This window comes from Ctenopharyngodon idella, chromosome 18 (assembly GCF_019924925.1).
Source record: "Ctenopharyngodon idella isolate HZGC_01 chromosome 18, HZGC01, whole genome shotgun sequence".
Lineage (NCBI taxonomy): Eukaryota > Metazoa > Chordata > Actinopteri > Cypriniformes > Xenocyprididae > Ctenopharyngodon > Ctenopharyngodon idella.
Window position 1 is genome coordinate 19,615,907 of NC_067237.1, and position 22,395 is coordinate 19,638,301.

The following is a 22,395-nucleotide window of genomic DNA, read 5'->3' on the forward strand; positions in this document are numbered from 1 at the left end:
TCAAAGGAGACTTGTAGTCTCACAATACTCCACTTGTCTCGCTGAAGAATAGCATTACATAGGTTTGTGGGAAAGAGGATGCAAAGCAATTCCACAAAAACCGGTTAAGGCCATTAGTCATAAATTAGTCACTGACTTTCCGGCTGCTTTGTGGACAAAGGGAGCAGCTGTAACACTTAGAAGTGCGAAGAGAAGAATTAAACATGTCAGTCTTTACATCGCAGGGTTGATGCTTAGAGCTTTCAAGAAAATTCCTGTGAAATTTCCACACTGATTTTGATTTAGCCTTATTCACAATGCTGTTATTCTTTTCACACAAACTTCCCAAATCAGAGGTTAACCTGCAAGCCATTTGCAAGTATTTCTCAAAATTTACTTTTAAAAAAAAAAAAAACATTGATTTAATGCAGATTTTCAGTACCCCTCCTATAAACGTTATAAACGTATATGTTTTTAATACCTATTTTAGCAATATATATAAATGCTGTTCTTTCTACTTTCTATTCATTAAAGAATATAATATATATAATATAAAAAATATATAGATAACATATAATATAAAAAATGTTATCATGTTTCCCACAAAAAATATTAAGCAGCTCAACTGTTTTCAACATTGATAATTTCTTGAGCACTAAATCGGCATATTAGAATGATTTCTGAAGATCATGTGATGGCATATATATAATATATAATGTCAAATATTTTAATATATATTATGTATAAAACAATGTTTATTTATTTAGAAATAAGAATTTTAATATAACTTAGTTTTAATATAAATAAATTAAATACATTTAATATTTATAGAATTTATTTCTCAAACAAGCTCTATAACCACATCTCCATGACAGATATAAATTCATAAACACTCTTAAAAAAAGATGCCATATGGTGCGAAACATCACTTAATTGTTAATTTCTAATTCAATTCTAACTGATCATTCAAAAACTGTAATTAAAATCCCTGGAATTTCAACAGATGTATGTTTTCCAGCTTGATATTTTAACTCACTGTGTATTTCCTTTTAGAGATGGCAGGGAGCATCTGGAAGGTCAGGGCAGTATTCAGGACAAAATCACGGTGTGTGCCACCGACGATTCCTACCAGATGACCCGCGAGCGCATGTCTCAAGTGGAAAAGGACATCTGGAGTCGCTCAGCCATTGAGATCAAACCTGGATCCACACGTCCAAGTAAGAATCCAGCTCACACGCACACAAAGGACCACTCCATATGCAGACATAATCATATCTCATTAAAGTGTCTCATATATAAAAAAAAAACAAACATTTATTTTGTCCAAAAGCAAGTAATCCTACACTAGTAGTATAGTTAATTATGTTAATATGGTTGATAAACCAGAGCGTTTTTGATCAAGGGATGATTGTGTATCAGACGAGCCGTGTAAGATGCGTTTCCCTCCCCCAATACCTCCTTCTCAAGCATTTATCTGCAGATGACACAGGCATGAAGCCACAGACCTGTTCCATTAATCTGATTGAGACTGCCAGAAGTATGCACTAACAAGTCTCATGCTGGGTGGATGAAGTTTAGCCCAGGATTTTAATTACCATGGCTGGGGATCAATTAGGTTTTCATCTGCAGAAATACTGAATTATACATGGGGTCTCTCTCTGAAGCGAAGTCTGCAATTCCCCAAGCGACGACTAGAGAGAAGGACACGCGTCGTTCTGGCCTCTCGTGACTTAAAAAGGTGGATGTGTGCTGGAGTGAAAGAAAGCACTTGAGTGGTTGGAGAAAATAAAGTCTGTTTGATTCAAGGCAATTAAAAGCACTGAATCGCTTTCACTGTGGAAAGCAAATAGTGCCCTTCCAGATAAAGCCCTGCAAAATCCTTTTTTGTCAGTATGTGTTTCAATTTGCCTTGTAATGTAAACACATTTGGGCTGCACTGCTTGCTAAGGGGTATAATTTAGGGACGGACATTATAGGAGGACCAAAGTGGGATGATTTGATGTTGCACCATTTAGATTTATAATAGGTGTGTTGGGTCACATTTATATTGCGACTGAGTTTATAGTATTTGCTTTGGCTTTCTATTCCATCATGGGCAAAAAGTAATACCGTCGCCATGCATATTTTTAACCAGCTCCAAATGCATATGGCGGTAGAAATGGAGCCATGTCCTTGCACAATTTAGTGCCTGGCAGATACATTTGTTTGGCTGAAACAAAAATAAATCGGCCTTCAACTTTTTCCCATCTCTGTAGTCGAGCAGAGAAGCCTCTTGCGGTGGCAAGCTGTATTTCTGTGGTAAAGTAATAGTACGCTTACTGTATCTTGTAGACGCTTCTAAATACTGCTTTGCCATCATAGTTTTCATAGTTGGCAGAGGCTATCAAATGTATGGCAGGTATTTCAGTGGACGTTTAATTATAAAGAGCAGATGTATTACGGTTGCTCTAATTTTGCATGCTGATATGAGGCGTGCAGAAGAGCATCATCATTAAACATTTAGTGTGTACTTACTCTTTGATGTTAGTGGTTCTCATTCATTTAGTGATCAGGACGAGTATAGTTGTCATTAGTGGTAAACCGATATGGATTTTTTGTAGGCCAAGGCCGATGCCGATATCTTAGAGAACAGGTTTTCAAATGGTTCTCAGCGCTGCCAAAATAAAAGTCGACCAAACAGGAAAAGCTTGTCAGCTGATGCCAATATTTAAAAAATGCCAAATATATGAACAATATCACATGGGTAGCCGTGCGATATTGCTGTATATCAGCACAGCTGTGATTCGGCTTCGAGTGTGATACTGCGTTTACCAGTCCGATGGCACGAGTGTGTAAATAACTGAGAAATGACAATGGGAGTGTCTTTAAAACACTCTTATGTGCAGCACTACTTTCTTCCACCACGGATTCAATTCTCAAGTTGACATTTTGACCAAAACTCAGTTACTAATTCTAAAACGTCACTTTAGAACTAGTAACGAAGGAATGTTGAGTCCCTCCATTGAAACTCATTGTATTTTGTACAGTATTATTGAGAGATAGAGATCGCCTGAGCGAGCATTACCTGTGTCTGATATAACATTCATTCTTCAGGTCGATGTCCATAATATTATATCCATTATAAAAATCTGTTTGAATGTCCGCTGAGGAAAGCGATCTTTGTATTTGTCCTTTTTACAGTTAAGGAAATTTTCCATAATGGTGTCCTTTGTTTACAAAAGTCCCTTTCAATTTAAAAGTCTCTTGCAACTGACTCGTTCACTCGTAAAATTTGCCGCCATCTAATGGCGTATTAATGTAACTTTCACTCAATACCTTTCTCAATACCAAATACAACATATTATTTATATAAAATAATATTTATTGAACAACAATAGCCATTAAAAATGACAATAGGAAATAAACACAATTGTACAATTCAGTCAAACGTACAAAAGCAGTGCTCTACAGGAAGTTAAATATAGCCTTAATATTAAATTATTAAATTTAACATAACCCAATTCGATTTGCTCAGGAACAAGTAATAGATTAATAAGATCAAAGATTGCCTGTTTTATGTACCCAAAATGAATTATATCTCATGTTTAACCACTATAAGACACAACAGCAAATCCCCGAAGCACTTGCCGAGATGAAGCTGTTCTCGGCGGGTACACAAGCACTGAACGGCCGCTGACAGCCTGGAGCTCGCATCTCCGAAAACGTCTAAACAAATTGTAAATTTGGTGCTATTATTAAATATGAGTCACATATTTCAGGTCTAAACAACTACATTCTCGCCTAAAATACTCTTAAAACTACAGTTCGTGGTACAATAAGTATAGTATTTGTAAAAAATACGGTGGTTTTGCTCGGCCGCCATGAGTCGCTTCAAGCGGAGTGATACAAACGGTGAAAAGGTAGGAGTGCTGTTATCACTAGAATATTGCACGGCTATCAGCCAATCAGATTCGAGAACCAGAAAGAACTGTTGTATAACGGCCGATAATATCTGCCTTGCCGATATATCGGGTGATCACTGGTCGTCAGGTGTTTGTGAATACACAAACATCTTAATAACCTAGCTATACACTTTAGCATTTAATATAAGCACTGCTATCTATGTTTCACTATTGTGTCATATTCGAGCATGCAGACATGATTAAACAAGTGATTACTGGGCTTTGCGAGGTAAAACAATTTGATTTTGGAATGTGATTTGATGAGATTGCCTGTAGGGCTAGATTTGATTAAATGCTTGATGTTGGAGTTTTGGGACATCTGTCAACAGTTCATACAGTATTATCCCCCCAAAACACGGTAAAGTGTTTCGATTGCTTTTGCAGAAGGAGAGTGTTTCTTTCAGTACTTTTTGCAAAGCGCAACATGTTTAGGCGTCAAGAGGAATTCAGTACTTTGTGTTTTTTCTCACTCTTGTTAGTCAGCATGTTGGACTCTGTAACAGTCAAACATTCCTCATAAATAGGGTCATTGTTCTCACAGCTCTGTGGTTATTGCAGTATATCATGTAGTTATAAAGACAGTATATGAAATATGAAGATGGCTCCTTTAAGTATAATGAAATGTAACAAAAAATTGGTTACACTTTATTTTAAGATGTCCTTGTTACAGTGTAATTATACATTTAGGTACTGAGTAATATTAATGTGCTTAATATAGGGTTAGGATTAGGGTTTGGTGTTGGGTCGCAATTATGCATAATAGTTTCAAACAGTTAGTTAATACACCCATATCCCCATTATAGTTATTACTATAGTAACTACATGTAACGTGTGACACTGTAAAATCAAGTATTACCTGAAACTTTTGTATAAGAGGGAGAAAAGAAAACTTTTTATGGCTGTTGACTGACTAGCCCTTGTTGTTGAGGCAAACTACATCTGTTTCTACAAATTTATGTTGTCACATTTTCTCTTAAGACTTATGTTTTCACCCAAATAATCTTCTTCGTTTACTCTTATGTCATTCCAAACCTACATGACTTGTTGTTTTTCTGTGGAGCTTATAAATAATGTACCAGTCACTTTTTCCCCCATAGTGTTACAATAAAAGATGACAAAAAAAGTATTTTATAGTGCTTTTGTGGCTCATTTGCTATATTTAGAGTCTTATATAATAGCTTTGTATGAGAAAACGAAAATTATTACATTTTAGTTTATTTCAAGAATGATTATTCAGTGATATATCAAGATGATATTATCAGTAAATTAATTGATCTGGTTCACAAAACCAGTCTGAATGATTTATTTTTATTTTTTTCCCCCACAAATTGCAGCAGTAGTTTTTGAGTTCAGTGCTCACTGGAGGAAGATTTTCAGCAAACAGCAATTTAGACAGACAAGTCGTATAGACTTCTTGCAAGATGCTTTTATGATGCTTCGGGACAAAATACTGTCCCAAATGCGACAGGGAGGTTAAGCTTGAAGGTTTAAAGAGATATTTGACCCCAGAAATAAAATTCTGTCATTATTTTCTCACCCTCGTGTCGTTCCAAACCTGTATGACTTTGTCTTCTGCAGAACACAAAAGAAGAAAATTAGAGAAATGTCAATGGACGTCAAAGGTCACCAAAACTGTTTAGTTACCAACATTCTTGAAAACATTTACTTTTGTGTTCCACAGAAGAAAGAATGTCATACATGTTTGGAACAATATGAGGGTGAGTAAATGATGGCAGAATTTTCATTTTGGGAGAAAATAAGAGACAGCAGTACATTTATTTAAAAAAAAATTTTGTGATTGTCATGTGAGTCTTGTGTCATGTGATTGGAACAACATGAGGCTGAATAAATGACTGTACATTTTTAAAGGATTATTTCACTTCAGAATTAAAATTTCCTGATAATTTACTCACCCCCACGTCATCCAAGATGTTCATGTCTTTCTTTTTTCAGTTGAAAAGAAATTAAGGTTTCTGAGTAAAAACATTCCAGGATTTTTCTTCATATAGTGGACTTCACCAGTTACCAATGGGTTGAAGATCCAAATTGTAGTTTCAATGCAGCCTCAAAGCACTCTACACGATCCCAGACGAGGAATAAGGGTCTTATCTAGCGAAACGATCTGTCATTTTCTAAAAAAAAAAAAAAAACACTTTTTAACCACAAATGCTTGTCTTGCACTGCTCTGCGATGCGCCACGCATTACGTAATCACGTTGGAAAGGTCACGCGTGACGTAGGCAGAAGTACCGCGGTAGGGCGAAAAACTCCATCTCATTTTCTCCTAGTCTTTGCACGTTCGCTTTGTAGACACTGGATCGGTGCTTCCGCCTACGTCACGTGTGACCTTTCCAACAAGATTACATAATGCGTGGCACATTGCAGAGCTAGTGCAAGATGAGCATTTGTGTTTAAAAAGTATATAATTTTTTTATTTTTTTTATTTTTTAGAAAATAACCAATCGTTTTACTAGATAAGACCCTTATTCCTCGGCTGGGATCATTTAGAGCTCTTTGAAGCTGCACTGAAACTGTAATTTGGACCTTCAACCTGTTGGTAGCCAGTGAAGTCCACTATATGGAGAAAAATCCTAGAATGTTTTCCACAAAAACCTTAATTTCTTTTCGACTGAAGAAAGAAAGACATCTTGGATGACATGGGGGTGAGTAAATTATCAGGAAATTTTCATTCTGAAGTGAACTAATCCTTTAAGAAAACCTTCCCTTTAAGTTAATGTGAAGATTGCTTAAAATTAATAAGATTTAACCCAGTCCATTCGAATTTAACTCGCAAGACAACAGCATAGTGTGCAGCAATAATAAAGCCCTGAAGCAGTATAAACAGACACATGAACGTAATGTAAAACTGGATGCGCACAGGAGCATAGTATGAACAGCTTATTCTTCACTTTGTCCTATTGCAACCTTCAAAGTACAGCTTAAACTTCTAATAAGATTAGGCATGCCTGATATCTATTAGCACTCCTGTGTCCTGCTGGCTCCAGGTGAATTAGCACACTGGTGGGAAGATGGAAAGCAGAAAAAAACGGCTCTATTTTAGGTACTTCCCTTTCCACAGCTTAGATATTTGCACAGGAGAGAGCAACGTTTACCGTCAGCTCTCTTTTACACTCTACGGCCCACCCGGTGCACGCCAAATTCAGAGTGCACATCCGGAGAATGGGTCATACGAGCGCTACGGGGGCCGTGATGTTTACTTAAATCTGTATGTCCTAAAGTGGTTCAGCGCTTGCTGTTTACACTACTGTATGTGTGACAGTCATTTGTCACGGCCCCAGCGCTCACCCCTTCTCCGTTATGTGTGTGTCTAATTTCACCTCAGGGCGGCTCGGTTTTGTTTTGCGTAACAAGAGCTTGGGGATTTGAGTGGCCCCAGAAGTTCTGTGCTATTTGCAGAGCTCTTGGTTTATTTTCAGTGCTGAGGAGGCAGTCAGGTTAAGCAATAATCTCTCAACCCGTTTTATGTCAATTTTTTTATTATTTAAGTGTTATCAGATTCTGAGCTTGTTTTTGAAGACGTCAAAATGCATTAAGGAACAGTGTTGGGGAAAGCTACTTTTAAAAGTAATGCCTTACAGTATTGCGTTACTCCCTAAAAAAGTAACTAATTGCATTACTTAGTTACTTTTTATGAAAAGTAATGCATTAAAAAGTTGCATTACTTTTTCTCACCTGGGCTGGGCTTGCTTGTTTGTTCGTTTTAATAACAACAAAAAAGTTTTATTTTTGGCAAACGTTAAGGCCTTTTCACACCAAAAGTGAAATGAATAAGCCTAAGAAAATTCAATTTTTTTAAAAATACAGATTATAATCAGTTATTACCCAGCACTGAATATAAGGTACATGTTTTTGTTTTACAGACCAAGTAATAATATTAAAAACATTAGTGACCCTCTTTTTTTTCTTCTCTCAGGTAAATGTGTGAAGATTAAGAAGAAACAAGGCCTGCCTACAAGCTCTGACAACATTAATAGACATTCACCCAGCAACAAGAGGAACGGTGCACCTAGCTTGGTGGCCCATAGGCCCTTGAAGGAGCGTGTCATTCACGTTCTGGCCTTAAAGCCCTACAGCAAGCCAGAACTACTGCTCTGGCTGGAGAGGGAGAAAGCCAGCCCCAAAGACAAGACCGACTTGAGCGCTGTGCTGGATGAGGTAAAACGCAAGTGCATGGCATGCTTCAGTGCAAATGCTCAACAAACAACATATTTATAATTTGCATAAATGGAAAAATGTGTCCAAACCTTAGCTGGAATCTTATGAATGTATTACTGGCCTTTTAGGAAAAATGACTTTCAATTTGATGCGGTTGTGAAAATGATTGTACTGGTGGCAAATATAAATATCACTCTGTTTTAAAAGAATATTTCTGCTTAAATTACATGTCATTAATTTACATTACATTACTGTTCAACAGTTTGGGGTCAGTAAGATTTTTTTTTTAATGTTTTTGAAAAGTCTCTTATGCTCACCAAGATTCATTTACTCGATCAAAACTACAGTAAAAAACAGTAATATTGTGAAATAGTATTACAATTTAAAATAACTGTTTTCTATTTGAATATATTTGTAATTTATTCCTGTGATGCAAAGCTGAATTTTCAGCATCATTACTCCAGTCTTCAGTGCCTTCAGAAATCATTCTAATATGCTGATTTGGTGCTTAAGTAACATTTTTTTAATTACTATCAATGTTGAAAACAGTTGTGCTGCTGCTATTATATAATATAATATAATATAATATATTTATTATATTATATTAACCTTAAGTACACATCACAGTTCACTGAATTTGATTCAAACCACTAATTCATAAGCCTGTTCAAGATTGTTTAATGAATCATTTTGACTGACTCAATAAAAAGAACTAGTTCAAAGAGTCATTTGTACACTAATCGAAAAAGCACTGTTCTGTGGAAGCTTGTTTCCGCCACTAAATAAAAAAATAAAAAACGTATTGCGACTTTTTATCTCACAATTCTGACTTTTCTTCTCGCAATTGTGAGATTTAAACTCGCAATTGCGTGTTATAAAGTCAGAATCACATAATATAAAGTCAGAATTGTGAGTTATAAAGTAAGAATTGCGCGATTATAGTCGCAATTCTGACTTTTTTCTCACAATTGCGAGTTTTTGTCATGCAATTCTGACTTATCTCACAATTCTGACTTTTTTTCCCCCCTCAGAATTGCATGATATAAACTCACAATTGCGAGTTATAAAGTCCGAATTGTGATATAAACTTGCAATTCTGACTTTTTTTCTCAGAATTTCAAGTTTATATCTCCCAATTCTGACTTTTTCTCAGAATTGTGTTCATATCTCGCACTTCTGACTTTATAACATGCAATAGTGAGTTATAAAGTCAGAATTGGGAGATATACACTTGAAATTCTGAGAAAAAAACAGTCTTTTTTCCCTCACAATTGGACATTATATATCACTCAATTCTGACTTTATATCACGCAATTCTGACTTTATATCACGCAATTTTTAATTTATTACTCGCAATTGTGAGTTTATGTCTCTAATTCTGAGAAATAAAAGTCAGAATTGTGAGATACAAAGTCGTAATTACCTTTTTTATTTTTTATTTCATGGCAGAAACAAGCTTCAATACTGTTCGTTAGTGCATGCAGGAAACACTTTCTGAATGTAATTATCTAAGGCCACCCCACAAGATGATATCTGACCATCTGAATGCACAAAAAGTTTTCCTGACTTCCGCTCACGAAGGCTAGAATTTAAATCAGCGCATGTTTTTATTTTTGTCACTTTTAATGACAATTTTAGCTATAGTCTGGAGTCTGTATAATATGTTGCTGATTAAAACTCTTGTTGATGAAAACTCTCTGTCAGTGCTCCATTCTGCACCAGTGCCAAGTTTTTTTTGTTTTGTTTTTGTTTGTTTTTTATCTCGCCCATCAACCCTCCTTCAGAAAAACACAGTTCAGTACTCAGCCTGTACAGATAATATAGTTTATGTCCAGAGCTGCTTCTCTATTACATTTGGGCAGGCGAGATGGCCGAGGCTGATTTTGTCAGTAGGTTTATTTGCTGAATGTTTCCTGCCACGGTTATATTCAGGAGTTCCTGCACAGTCAACAAGGGGAGGTTGCGGTGCTAGCGGTAGCAATTAGCCTGCTGCCTTAATGATATTTAGAGAATGGATCATGTTTTGACAGAGGCAGGGTTGAGCTGGGTTCATATCCCATTTGTAGAAGTGCTCTACAGAACGGCCTGTGCTGCAATACATTTATGATTTCTGTTTTACATTTACAAGGTCTGAATTGAATTATTGTCCTCTTGGATGTATTTAAGAATGTCTTTAAAAGGCCTATCATAGTTTTTCTTGCTCGTAAAAAATTCTGAAGTGTCATATTTCTTCCAAAAGATGCTGACTGAAGGAAAGCTTGATGATTCAAGTCACTCTTAAAATATTGTTTACTTAAGTGCATTTTGGGAATAGAGGGCAGTTTCTCATTAGGAGAATAATTCTATTGTATATTTCCTTTCAGGTGGCTAAACTCAATCCCAAAGACCACAGCTTTACTCTAAAGGATGATTTCTACAGACATGTGCGGAGGGACTGGCCCGGCTATGTGGAGGAAGAGCGCCAACTCATTCAAAGGGTTTTGGCAAGGTACATTTTCTCAATTCTCACAACATCATTTTTATCTTTTTATAAATATTTAATGCCATTTTAGTGAGTCAGACCCTAATCTACCATACTTTAACTTACTATATTTTTGCTCTGCTTTACTCTACTTCCAACCTTTTTTTGTCTTGCATACTCCCAACATCCCAATTGCAGTTTTTTAAAACAGAAAAATTTCTCAATACTTTTTCAAAACTTTTCACACAGTTATTCTAACCAACTTTCATCTTGGCACAGCAGTTGATTTCACATTCAGAATGCTCTAAAACTACCAAAATACTTCATTCATGTCTCAAATCACAGTAGCAAAGGTTTTACCCAACAAACACACTTTGTCACTCATAAACCAATGACCTAAAAACACTAACAACACGTTTTCTTTTGTAAATTGTTTTTAAAAAACAAGAATGACAATCTCAATTTTTGAGGGCCTAAACATGCTTGAAAACTTATGAAACTTTGCACACACATCAGAAGTGGTGAAAATTTACGCCTGATATGGGTTTCAGAATTAGGTGTGGCAAAAAGGCTCGATAGCGCCACCTACAAAATTTCAATTAATGCTACGTTTCACATACAGGTATGAAATTCGGTAGACATGTGTAACAGCCCAATACCTACAAAAAAGTCTTCTGGTGCAAAATCTGAAAACTCAACAGGAAGTGAGATATTTTGAATTTTCTCTGCAAAATCTTTGCAGTTTTTTCCATTTCCAGATGTTGTACTTTAACAAACTCCTCCTAGAGCTTTAACCAGATCAACATCATATATGGTCCGTCTAATCTAAAGGCCTTTGTGACATTAACTTGCGAAGATCTTGAGTTTTCGTTGAAGGGCGTGTCTGTGGCGGCCTGACAAAATTCGATGTTTCGCCATGAAACAGGAAGTTGTTGTAATTTGGGCATACAATGTCGGATCTGCCCCAAACTTCACATGTTTGATAAGAGTCCTGGCCTGAACACATCTACATGGGTATATTCGGTGACAGTCATAACGCCACCTGTGGGTAACAGGAAATAGCATGCTTTACACTGTAATTCATTCCCAGAAACACATTTCAATATGCCACGAAGTACCAAACATACTAGAAACACGTTAAATCATGCAACACTTGGTTAAGTCTTAATGTATGCGATTAACGCCACGAAACAGGAAGTTCTTGTAAGCAATGTCCGATCTGCTCCAAACCTCACGTTTGATGATAATCCTGGCCTGAAGACATCAACATGGCAATATTCAGTTACAGTCAAAGCGCCACCTGTTGGCAGAAGGAAGTTTGGCACTTTGAAATGACTTTGCCATAATTCTTCTGTAATTACTCGCTTACATGCATGTCGCCCACTGTTCACTGTTCTCCTAAGGCCAACGGGTGGCGGTGAGCCCGGGTGCGAGGGCCCTCTCATCGCTGCTTGCAGCTTTAATTCTGATAGTATTTCATTTTTTAGATTCAGAATATATTTCAATATGGTGTTACTGTAGAAATGTTGGTGTCTTATTCATTTTTGAACTTAAGTTTAACAGTCTTGAAAAGTGTATGTAAATGTGCAGATTGGTCTGTTGGTATATAGATATTAACATAATGTGCAGTGATTACTACGCTGACAACATTTACAGTAGTATTTTATTCTGTGGAGTGATGAAGAGACAACATTAACATGTTTTTCTTGAGTTTAACCCTCAGGTATTCCTTACTTGGGTCACACTTATACTCCTTGGTGGTCAAAAGTGACCAAACATCTTAAGTGTAACTTTTTATCAGTTATATAAATGTATTTTAGTTATTTTTTTAGCTATATTTTAGTTCCATAATGTTTCAAATTAGAAATATAGTTATAGTGTTTTAACAAAACAAGGCAACCAATTGCATTCAACAAAACTCTTTATTATATAATATATCCAGTGAGGCACTAGATTCCTTGAATGGGCAGTCTTCATAGAAACTCATGCACTATGTACTAATGCGTTAAAATGTCACAAAAAAAGCATTAATTTCATCTACTTGCCAGAGAGTGTGCTTGAGAAACCCTTAAATGAATTGGGTTCGATGCTGGAACTATTGGTTGCTCCACGACACGCGTTACTTCTGCATTCCTCAATTCCTATGGAAGTCTATGGGAGTGTCGCAACTGTTTTTCAAAGGCTCTGACCCTACTTAACCTTATTCTGCTCTACTTGTTGATATTGCATAGTGTTATTTTAGTATTATTTACATACTATTATAGTTTTTATTAATATTTTAGAACTATTTCAGTTAACAAAAATGTTTTAATAGTTTTAGTTTTAGGTAATGATAATAACCCTGCTTGGATATATGTTAAACTTTCAGAACAGTGTTATTTCCCAACTTCCTTTTGACTAAGAATGGCTGATGACGTTTAGTATAGTATTGTCATCCATGCCGTGCCCCCGCAGTCTGCCGAGATGATGTGTTTTGGAGGCCCTATTAAGTACGTGTTTTAGCACAGATGATGTGGTTAATAGGCCTGTCTGAGCAGGAAGCCATGCGATTCACTGTGCTGTTGAGTGGAATTATGCTGAAAGCTTCTGTGCAGCCGCATTCAGTCCCGGAACAATAGGGGAATAAATGGCAGCCATCCTGCCAAATACGAGCTTGGCAGCCGTGTTTTTGGGAGGTTTTCCACACTCCGCCTAACTGACTGTGTACTTCAGTTTCTTTCCTGCCTTCACCTCTGCTTCTCGATTTTTATGTGCACTGCCAGTCAAAGGGTCGTAATGGGACAGCTCGAGATGCTCTTGCAATAATCCCCAGAATGGGACTTGCACAACAGAGCATGTTTGCTGAAATGTTCACGCACTGCTACTGCTACCCTTCAAAAGTTTGGGGTCGGAAAGATTTTTAATGTTTTTGAAAGAAGTCTCTTATGTCCACCAAGGCTGCATTTATTTGATTAAAAAATACAGTAAAACTATGGAAGCTTGTTTCCACCATGAAATAAAAAATAAAAAAGGTAATTGCGAGTTTACTTCTCAAAATTCTCACTTTATAAGACTTTATAAGACTTCAGATAAACTCAGATATATAAACTCACAATTCTGAGAAAAAAGTCAGGATTGCGAGTTTATATCTCGCAATTCTGACTTTATATCTTGCAATTTTGACTTTATAACTCGCAATTGAGACTTTTTATCTCACAATTCCTACTTTTATCGCAATTGCGAGATTTAAACTCACAATTCAAAGATATAAAGTCAGAATTGAGTGATTAAAAACTCGCAAGGAAAAAATTTATATCTCGAAATTCTGACTTTATAACTTGCAATTCTGATTTTATATCTCACAATTGAGTTTAAATCTCGCAATTGCGAGAAGAAAAGTCGGAATTGTGAGATAAAAAGTTGTGATTGCGAGTTATAAAGTCAGAATTGCGAGAGATATAGTCGCAATTCAGACTTTTTATCACTTTATTTTATTTTTTTTTTATTTTTTTTGTGGCGGAAACAAGCTTCCATAAAAAAACAGCAGTACTGTGAAATATTATTACAATTTAAAACAGTTTTCTAATTTAATAAATGTAATTTATTTTTTGTGATCAAAGCAGAATTTTCAGCATCATTACTCCAGTCTTCAGTGTCACATGATTCTTCAGAAATCATTCTAATATGCTGATTCTGTGCATAAGAAACATTTCTTAATATTCAATGTTGAAAAGTTGTTCTGCTCAATATTTTTGTTAAAATCTTTTTTTTTTTTTCTAAAGATGTTTTGATATAATTTCAAAAGAACAGCATTTATTTGAAATAAAACTTTTGTAACAATGTAAAAGTCTTTTGACCAATTTAATTGGTTAAATAAAAGTGTTGTTCACTGACCTCAAACTTTTGAACTAGTGGCCTTTTTACTATCTTTTTATGGTTTTTAATTTATATTTATTCTATATTATTTTACATTAATTTTACTATGTAGTCCACAGTAGTTTAGTACAGCAGAGCATCAAAGCAGGACGCTTATGAGGAACGATCATCCGTGTGATGAAAAAGCAGCTCTGTAAGAGGAAGGAGCTGTAGGAAGCAGATTGCCAGAGGAAAGTTCCAACAGAGTAGGAATGTCTCTGGCACCATTGTTCTCCTCACTGGACATTATCGAGGCTTTTGCCAGTCTCACTGCAGATGTTATCAGTTACCCGGAAATGCTAAGCTAGACTAACAAGCCCCGGCGCTCTGACCATCCGAATGCTGTGCAGCAGTATTAGTGTTTTTACACTCCGTTCGGGAACGGCCCAACCTGATTAACACCCGTACAAATCTTAGACCTTGATCGTGAGCTTTAAATTTCTTCCTGTTTAGCTCCTTTAGTTCCTGTAAGCATAAATGCATCTTTTTATAGCTTTCTGGAACTAGGAAGTTTATCTCAACTTGGGACAGCTCACGGATTTGTTTCAGAATTTAATTAGCAAAGGTTTCCTGATGGCAAGCATGCACGGAATGACATTTTGACAGCGTCTCACTCTCTGATATTCCAGAAAACTCCAGCCTCTCAGCAGCAGCAGTAGCCAGTTGAAAAGCTTCCAGTCCAGCCATTCATTCCACAAAACCTCAGGGGATTCTCCATCCCAGCTCAGCCCTGTCAAGAATCTCTCCATGGTAAATATGCACCTATAAAAAGAAGTGCTACTTTTTCCCCTGTCGGTCTCATTTTGCATGTTGTATAATCTCTGAAATGAACTACCAGGTTCTTATTTGCACAGGTTTGTCATTGAATATGTGATTGATTTACCTGAAATGAGAGTGAGAAGAGCCTCCTTTCCTTTTCTTTTTTTTGTTTTCTTGTGAAGATCATGCTTGGCGCCGTCTGCTCTTTATTTATGGAGATGCTGGAGGCGCTTCAGTCACTGCTGTTTGCAGGAGCCAATTAAGCTGCTGGTCCACACTATTGCTAGTCGTCATGCTGTTTTCCATCTGCAAACTTTGTAAAAATCCCTTTCTTTCTTTCTTTACTCCCAGAAACGCCCAGTGCCTTCCGACCATCTAGAAAGTCAGACGCCGAAAAAGCAACGTTTATTAGACCAGAACATGCCCTTGCAATCTCCTTCCAATGGACATCTCAGCTCCTCCATGGGCCGTAACTCTTCCACTCATGGAAACACAAGTTTGCAAAGGGGTACCAATTCAGTTCAGCAGAGCCCAGATGGTCTTTACCAGCGGCACAAGCTCAGCGAGTCCAACAGCGTGCCCAAACCAGAACAGCCAGAACCAGCACAGCAGCCACCCACCAGCCCCAAACACACCAGAACTGAACCAGAAATCCGCACTGACCAGCAGCTAGCGAACGGCCAGCACAAAAAGAAGAAGTCCAAGAAACATAAAGAAAAAGAGAGGGAGCGCTTAAAACCTGAGTGGGCCGAGACCAGTCCGGACCTCAAACAGAACCAAGAAAATATTAATGGTGGGTTAAGAGGTTTAAAAATAAATATACTGGAGGATGATATACTATTTGCAGAGAATGTAATATATACACTACACTAAAAGATTGGGGTCTGCAAGTTTTTTTTTTTTTTTAATAAATTCATACTTTTATTCAGTAAGGATGCATTAAAATGATCAAAAGTGACAGAAGACATTTATTTAAAATGTTAAAAAGTTTTCTATTTCAAATAAATGCTGTTCTTTTGAACTTTTTTTTTTTCATCAAATAATATTCAGTATGGATAATAATAAGTGTTTTTTGAGCATAAATCAGCATATTAGAATGATATCTGAAGGATCATGTGACACTGAAGACTGAAGTAATGATGCTTTGCATCACAGGAATAAATAACATTTTAAAATATATACAAATATAGAAAAGTGTTATTTTAAATCACACTAATATATCAGATTTGTATTTTTAATTAAATAAATGCAGTCTTGGTGAGCATAAGCAATTTTTTTCAAAAACATTAAAAAACTTTTACCAACTCCAAACTATGTTATTAGGAATAACTGGGAAAGTTAAATGATTATCAATACCAATAGTGTAATTACAACATATAATTAAATTTAATTGATAATTTGTTACGGTATATTTGCTTGCGCCATTCACACAGGACGTGTTTTCACATTCTTCACAACTTTTTTTTTTTTTAAAAAGCTTTGATTTTTATTAACATTTATTCTTTAAAATAAATATTATTTTAATTTAAAAAATTGAATTAATAATTTACAACAAATAAATTTAATATATCTTATTAAAGGTGCAGTGTGTACATTTTAGCGGCATCTAGCGGTGAGGTTGCGAACTGCAACTAACGGCGCACAAAAAGCTGCCTCTAAAAACACGAACGATTTAGTTTTAGAAGAACAACATAGTGACGAAACGCGTTCTGTAGAGTGTTTGTCCGTTTAGGGCTACTGTAGAAACATGCTGGTGCACAACAGCGACTTGACATGGAGGGTGGACCCGTGGTGTTTGAGATAGAAATGGCTCATTCTAAGGTAATAAAAACATGACGGTTCATTATGTAAAGTCTTTATGTACCACTGAAAACATAGCTATGTATATTATATTGCATTTCTGTCAATAGATCCTCCCAAATGTTACACATTGCACCTTTAAACATATAAAGTGATTATTTAACAGCTTTTTAAGCTGTTCTGTTATCAGCCAAGAGATATTGAGAAAATATTGTACAACATGATACCTCAATCACTTATTATTATCCATCTAAGTTTATGATAATGCTTGTTACATGGCACAATGTCAGGCAGTGATATTAGCAGGGATTGTGGTGATCATGATCAATATTTACTTGCACTGCCATAAGGGCAATGGAGTCATTGTTTCTCAGAGGGCATTTCTATACTAAATATTTTTGATGCTGCATAACTCCTATTGCGTAAAAGAAAAATAAATAGCATGTCTCGGTTCTGCCACTGCAGTTCCTCTCAGAAGTGGCTCACTGCAAGATGCTTTCATTTCAAGTCAAATGGTGGCAGAACAGGTTCAGACATGCCAAGCAATTCAGGAAATGTTCCTGATTGTTTGTGTGCGAGCGCACAGATGTGTGCGTGTGAGGTGACTGCTTGTCTGCGCCCTTCCCTAGTACTAGAGTGGATGATTAACTCGCTAACAGCTGGGCGACCCACTGTAAAGTGCGCAGAGCCCGCTTTGACAGCCGGCTCAAGCTTGACGTCTCGTCAGGCAGCCTTTGCCAGCGTCGACCGCCCTCCACGTCCCTTATCGCAACATTTGATAAATGACTCCATCAGCCCGGGCAGCATGATATGGCGCTTTGATATGTTTGTGTAGTGAGATTACATAAACCATTTTATCATTCTTGTGTTAATGTGTAGACCACGAACGGCCCAACACACCTGTCACCCGTGCCTCGCCAGATGAGCTGCCTGACTATTTATTGTAAGTAAGACCTGTATTTGGCTGCTTTGTGCTTCTGTGTTTACAGGTGGAGAGGGTCTGTTGATGCACTGGATGCATGAATGAAGGAATAGAAAATGAACAGTGCTGCACATTTACCAGAATTTTAAAACTGAAATTATAGAAAACACAAAATCCTGTAACCTTCACAAACAGCACTGATCATTTCAGACAAAAGCCTCAAGAATAAGAATACTAATTTATTTTGACATGCAGTGCCACCTACTGGTTTCTCCCTGGACTGGTTGACTTGAATTATTGTCACTGTTAAAATTGTTTAGTTCACTCAAGAACTTTTCTTTTCAGAAAATACAACACTATTACAGACTCTGAGCAGCGACAGAGGTACAAAGAGGATTTCTGTGCAGAATACGACGAGTACAGAGACCTTCATGAGCGCATAGGGAGAGTCACAGAGATCTTTGTACAGCTGGGCTCCAAGATAAAAACACTGTCTCCTGGGACACAGGAGTATAAGGTATAGAAAAAGACACCATATACACTACTGTTCAAATGTTTGAAGTCAGGAGTACTGTTCAAATTTTTTTTTTTTTTTTTTTTTGGAAAGAAATTAGTAATTTATGTCAACAAGGATGCATCGAATTGATCAAAAGTAACAGTAAAGACAATATTATAAAAACAAAATCAATTTTCTATTCATCAGACAGTCCTGAAAAAAAAAAGTATCATTTCCACAAAAATATCAACATTGATGATAACAAGAATATTTCTTGAGCATCAAACTAGCATATTAGAATGATTTCTGAAGGATCATGTGACACTGAAGACTGGAGTAATGATGCTGAAAAAATCAGCTTTGATCACAGGAATAAATTACTTTTTAAAATATATTAACATAGAAAACAGTTATGTGATATTTCACTATATTACTGTATTTTAGAACAAATAAATGCAGCTTTGGTGAGGAGACTTGTTTCAAAAGTATAAAAAGTTTTAACAACCCCAAATTTTTGAACAGTACTGTACATTTTTATTGCAACTTTAATGCCCCGTTTTAAAAGTTACTTGTGGAAGCATGTGTCTGTGTTTTACAAGAAAATTCCTTAGCAAACCTTATATAACTGTTACATAATGCATGATGTCAGAGGTTATTTTAGATTAATATGTTTGATTTTGATTATCCTAGGTAATGGAAGATCAAATAATGGAGAAGTATAGGAAGTATAAGAAGGTAAGAGAATTGCATTGTGTGTGTAAAGCACATGTTGAACTCACTGAACTGCATATTTAATATGTTACGGCTGTCCAAACTAGAGCTGGGTTCAAATATAATAACTTAACTATGAGCCTTATTTGAATAATCTAATATAAATTCTTGAAATCCTATTAACTTTTCAGTGTTATTTTAGTATTATTTAAATGCTATTATAGTATTTATTAATATTTTGAATTAGCTATTTTTTTTATATCTTCATTTCAATTTAGTTTTAGTAATTTAGTAATTTTTACTTTTTAATACTAAGCAGCCTTGAGCATTGTTTTTAATACTAAGTATTTTCATACTTTTTTTAGTTTTTAAAAAATAATTCTATTTCAGTTTCAGTTTTAGTAATTTAAGTACTTCAACTTAAACTTATTTTATTTCAGTTAGCTTCCAAGGCAACATTTGTAATGTTCATTTAGTTTTTTTAAGTTTTTCATTTAATATTTATATTTTATTTGATCTTTTTTAAATTAATGAAAACTATTTCAATAGTTTTTAATATTTTCAGTTAATAACATCACTGGACCAATTATGCCTTGTATTCTGGGTCTATATGAAAACATTATATGTAGTACACTGTATGTCCTGCAGATGTTTGAACATGATGGTTATTGTAGACTAGTTGTACACTAGATGTGAGCATACATTTACTCATTTACTTCTCCTGCGTCCTATTCTTCTGCAATCCAGAACGGCAACACAGCTGAAAGGCTTGTTTGTTTAAACTGCACCCTCTACTGTACAGGCATGAATTTGCATTTCCTTCAGCCTGAGGCTTATTCATTTCACTTTTATTGTGAAAGAGCCTTTATATTTGCCAAAAATAGAACTTTTTTGTTGTTATAAATTCAAACAAACAGCCCAGCCCAGATGAGAAAAAGTAACGTAACATTACTTTCCATTAAAAAGTAACTAACACAATTAGTTACTTTTTTAGGCAGTAACGAAATATTGTAATGCATTACTTTTAAAAGTGACTTTCCCCAACAATGTTCTCAGCCCTCCTTTTTACTCTCTCAATCACATAACTTATATGTTGACATTCACAAAACCCATGACACACAACAAAAACACAGCTCCGATCACGGTGTCCTTCATCCTCCAGTTGTTGAATGCCACGCTTAAGTCACTTATGTCACTTCAGAGTTCCTACTGGCGGTGCGAATGCAACCAAGAAAATTGCCCTAGGGGAAAATTTAGTTCTTGAGGGACCGCCCTGGTGGCTAGTTCCTATAACTACCCTGTGCGAAAGCCCCTAAAGTATCAATATTGATTTACTTGTTTGATTTACAATGTGTTTATGATCTTCTCTGTCCCTGTAGAAGTTTCCAGGCTACCGGGAAGAAAAGAAACGCTGCGAGTATCTCCATCAGAAACTATCGCACATCAAAGGCCTGATTCTGGACTATGACCGCACACAAGCGCCCTCCTAGTGCCAGCCATTCCACTCTCCTCCTCCTCCTCCTTCCAAGTCTGCTCATACGGACCAAAAGACTCCTCAGTGGAAATAATCCAGGACCAAGTGTCTCTCCTTGAGAACGACAAGGCATTTCCACGTCTTTCCTCCGCACAAACTGTGGGTAACTGTGTGGAGGCAGAGGATCTAAGTCCAAACTATCAAACAAAGGCCAAGACCTCTGACTAGTGACTTAAGCCCTTTAAAGTTTTGATTTTTTTTGTTTGTCCGTGTAAAAAGTGTTGAGGAATTTGGTTAGACGTGAGACACCAACCTAAGCCAAAATAGTTTTCTCCCCCCACCCAAATGCAGCATACGTGTAACTGTTGCCCTTGATCTTCTAACTTCAGCTCTGAGCTCTGACCTTCAAGGCTGCAGGCTGCTTTTATGGTACAATCATAAAGCCTGGATGATGAGAGATGATTATCTTAACCGTGTTCGCTGTCTGTTATCGAAGCACAGTTTCTATTTTGATATTTTACTGAATGTATATTTGTACACTTGTAAGATCTTGACATCTATAATAGAGCGTTTAATCACTGGATAGAAGAAGGGAAACCTGGAATTTTCTCAGCTCTGGGGTGATCCTAACAAACTCTGTAGAGTACGAGGGTGCACTCTTTCATATGAACGTCTGCGTGAAAAGCACCTCCATCAGACTCTCGATTAGACCAGACCTTTCTTGTTTGTGTGTAGCCACAACGATGAGCTCTGGGATCCAAATTTAATCTCGAATTCCTGTAGCCAATTGTGTAACGAGAGGAAAGGTGCTTAACCTGGACGTATCAAAATGAAAAAAAAAAACAAAAAAAAAAACAGCAGTGATAATATTCTCATGATTTTTGTGTCCAGTGCTCAAACCACTACAGCACACTGTGTCCTTAAAATAATGTTGATAACATTATTATTATTATTTTTATTATTATTTGGACACTAAACAGCAGAACAATCATGTTTTAAAGCACATTTAATTTCTTTTATCCTTTTTTAACAAAAATGTATTGATTAATTCATGACCTTATCTGTTGGATATGTCACAGGAACTTCAATGTATTTTTTATTGACATGTCGTTATTGTTTCATTTCTTGAAGTTTGAAATAGTTCTGCGTTCTTTCCCTTTAAAGCATGAAGGTGACTGTGTCAGGCTTTCTCTGAATCCTGATTTGCGTTTGGGTCATGTTTTATGTGAATGAAAGTATACAGTATGTCTGTTTTCCCAGAATGTAGGACTTAATGAACACAGATGGAGGATCTCGCTGGTCTTCTACTTTACTTAACGATCTGACTCAAACACCAAACGTTATAGAAGTCTTTCCAAAGTCTTTCCAAAGTCCCTCTACGTCCATGTCATTCCTGTCCATGCCCATAGCCTCATGTACATTATGGAAGTATTTTTTGTGTCACTTTTGCGCTTTGACATTTCTCTTGTGGAGACTGCTGATCTGTTATTTATGTCACTACAGTGTTAGTTCCTCTAATTCTTGATCCTGATTTGTTATCTGGCTGGAAAACTGATAGATAAATAAATGCCAAAATAGCATTGCTCTTTATATTGTTAACAGTTTGTTTCATCCTTTCATGGGGCAACTTCATGTATTGATGTAGATGCCTTAAATAAACTGGACAACATTAACTTAATACTATGGACATGTCTTCTGAATTTCACAGCTTTGTGTGTTTAGTAGTGTTGAAGGTAACACATGCGTATTATGGAACGTGTTCAGTCTATAGGCGCATAGTTTC

At 36.3% G+C, this 22,395-nt stretch overlaps 1 protein-coding gene and 1 long non-coding RNA gene across 2 annotated transcripts in view; one reads left to right on the forward strand and one right to left on the reverse strand.

Annotated features, from left to right (window-relative positions):
* The window catches only part of LOC127499334 (RNA polymerase II elongation factor ELL2), a 49,959-nt gene extending 27,669 nt beyond the window's left edge, over nucleotides 1-22,290 (forward strand). Inside the window, exons 4-12 of the mRNA XM_051869521.1 lie at nucleotides 1,033-1,196; nucleotides 7,854-8,095; nucleotides 10,459-10,583; nucleotides 15,080-15,200; nucleotides 15,561-16,002; nucleotides 17,889-17,952; nucleotides 18,277-18,448; nucleotides 19,118-19,162; nucleotides 20,518-22,290. Of these exons, the coding sequence (XP_051725481.1) occupies nucleotides 1,033-1,196; nucleotides 7,854-8,095; nucleotides 10,459-10,583; nucleotides 15,080-15,200; nucleotides 15,561-16,002; nucleotides 17,889-17,952; nucleotides 18,277-18,448; nucleotides 19,118-19,162; nucleotides 20,518-20,628 (1,486 nt within the window). The 3' untranslated portion in view covers nucleotides 20,629-22,290. The remainder of the gene's footprint in view (nucleotides 1-1,032; nucleotides 1,197-7,853; nucleotides 8,096-10,458; nucleotides 10,584-15,079; nucleotides 15,201-15,560; nucleotides 16,003-17,888; nucleotides 17,953-18,276; nucleotides 18,449-19,117; nucleotides 19,163-20,517) is intronic.
* LOC127499340 (uncharacterized) overlaps nucleotides 1-22,395 on the reverse strand; it is a 58,225-nt gene that overhangs the window by 10,088 nt on the left and 25,742 nt on the right. The gene's annotated exons all lie outside the window — the stretch shown is intronic.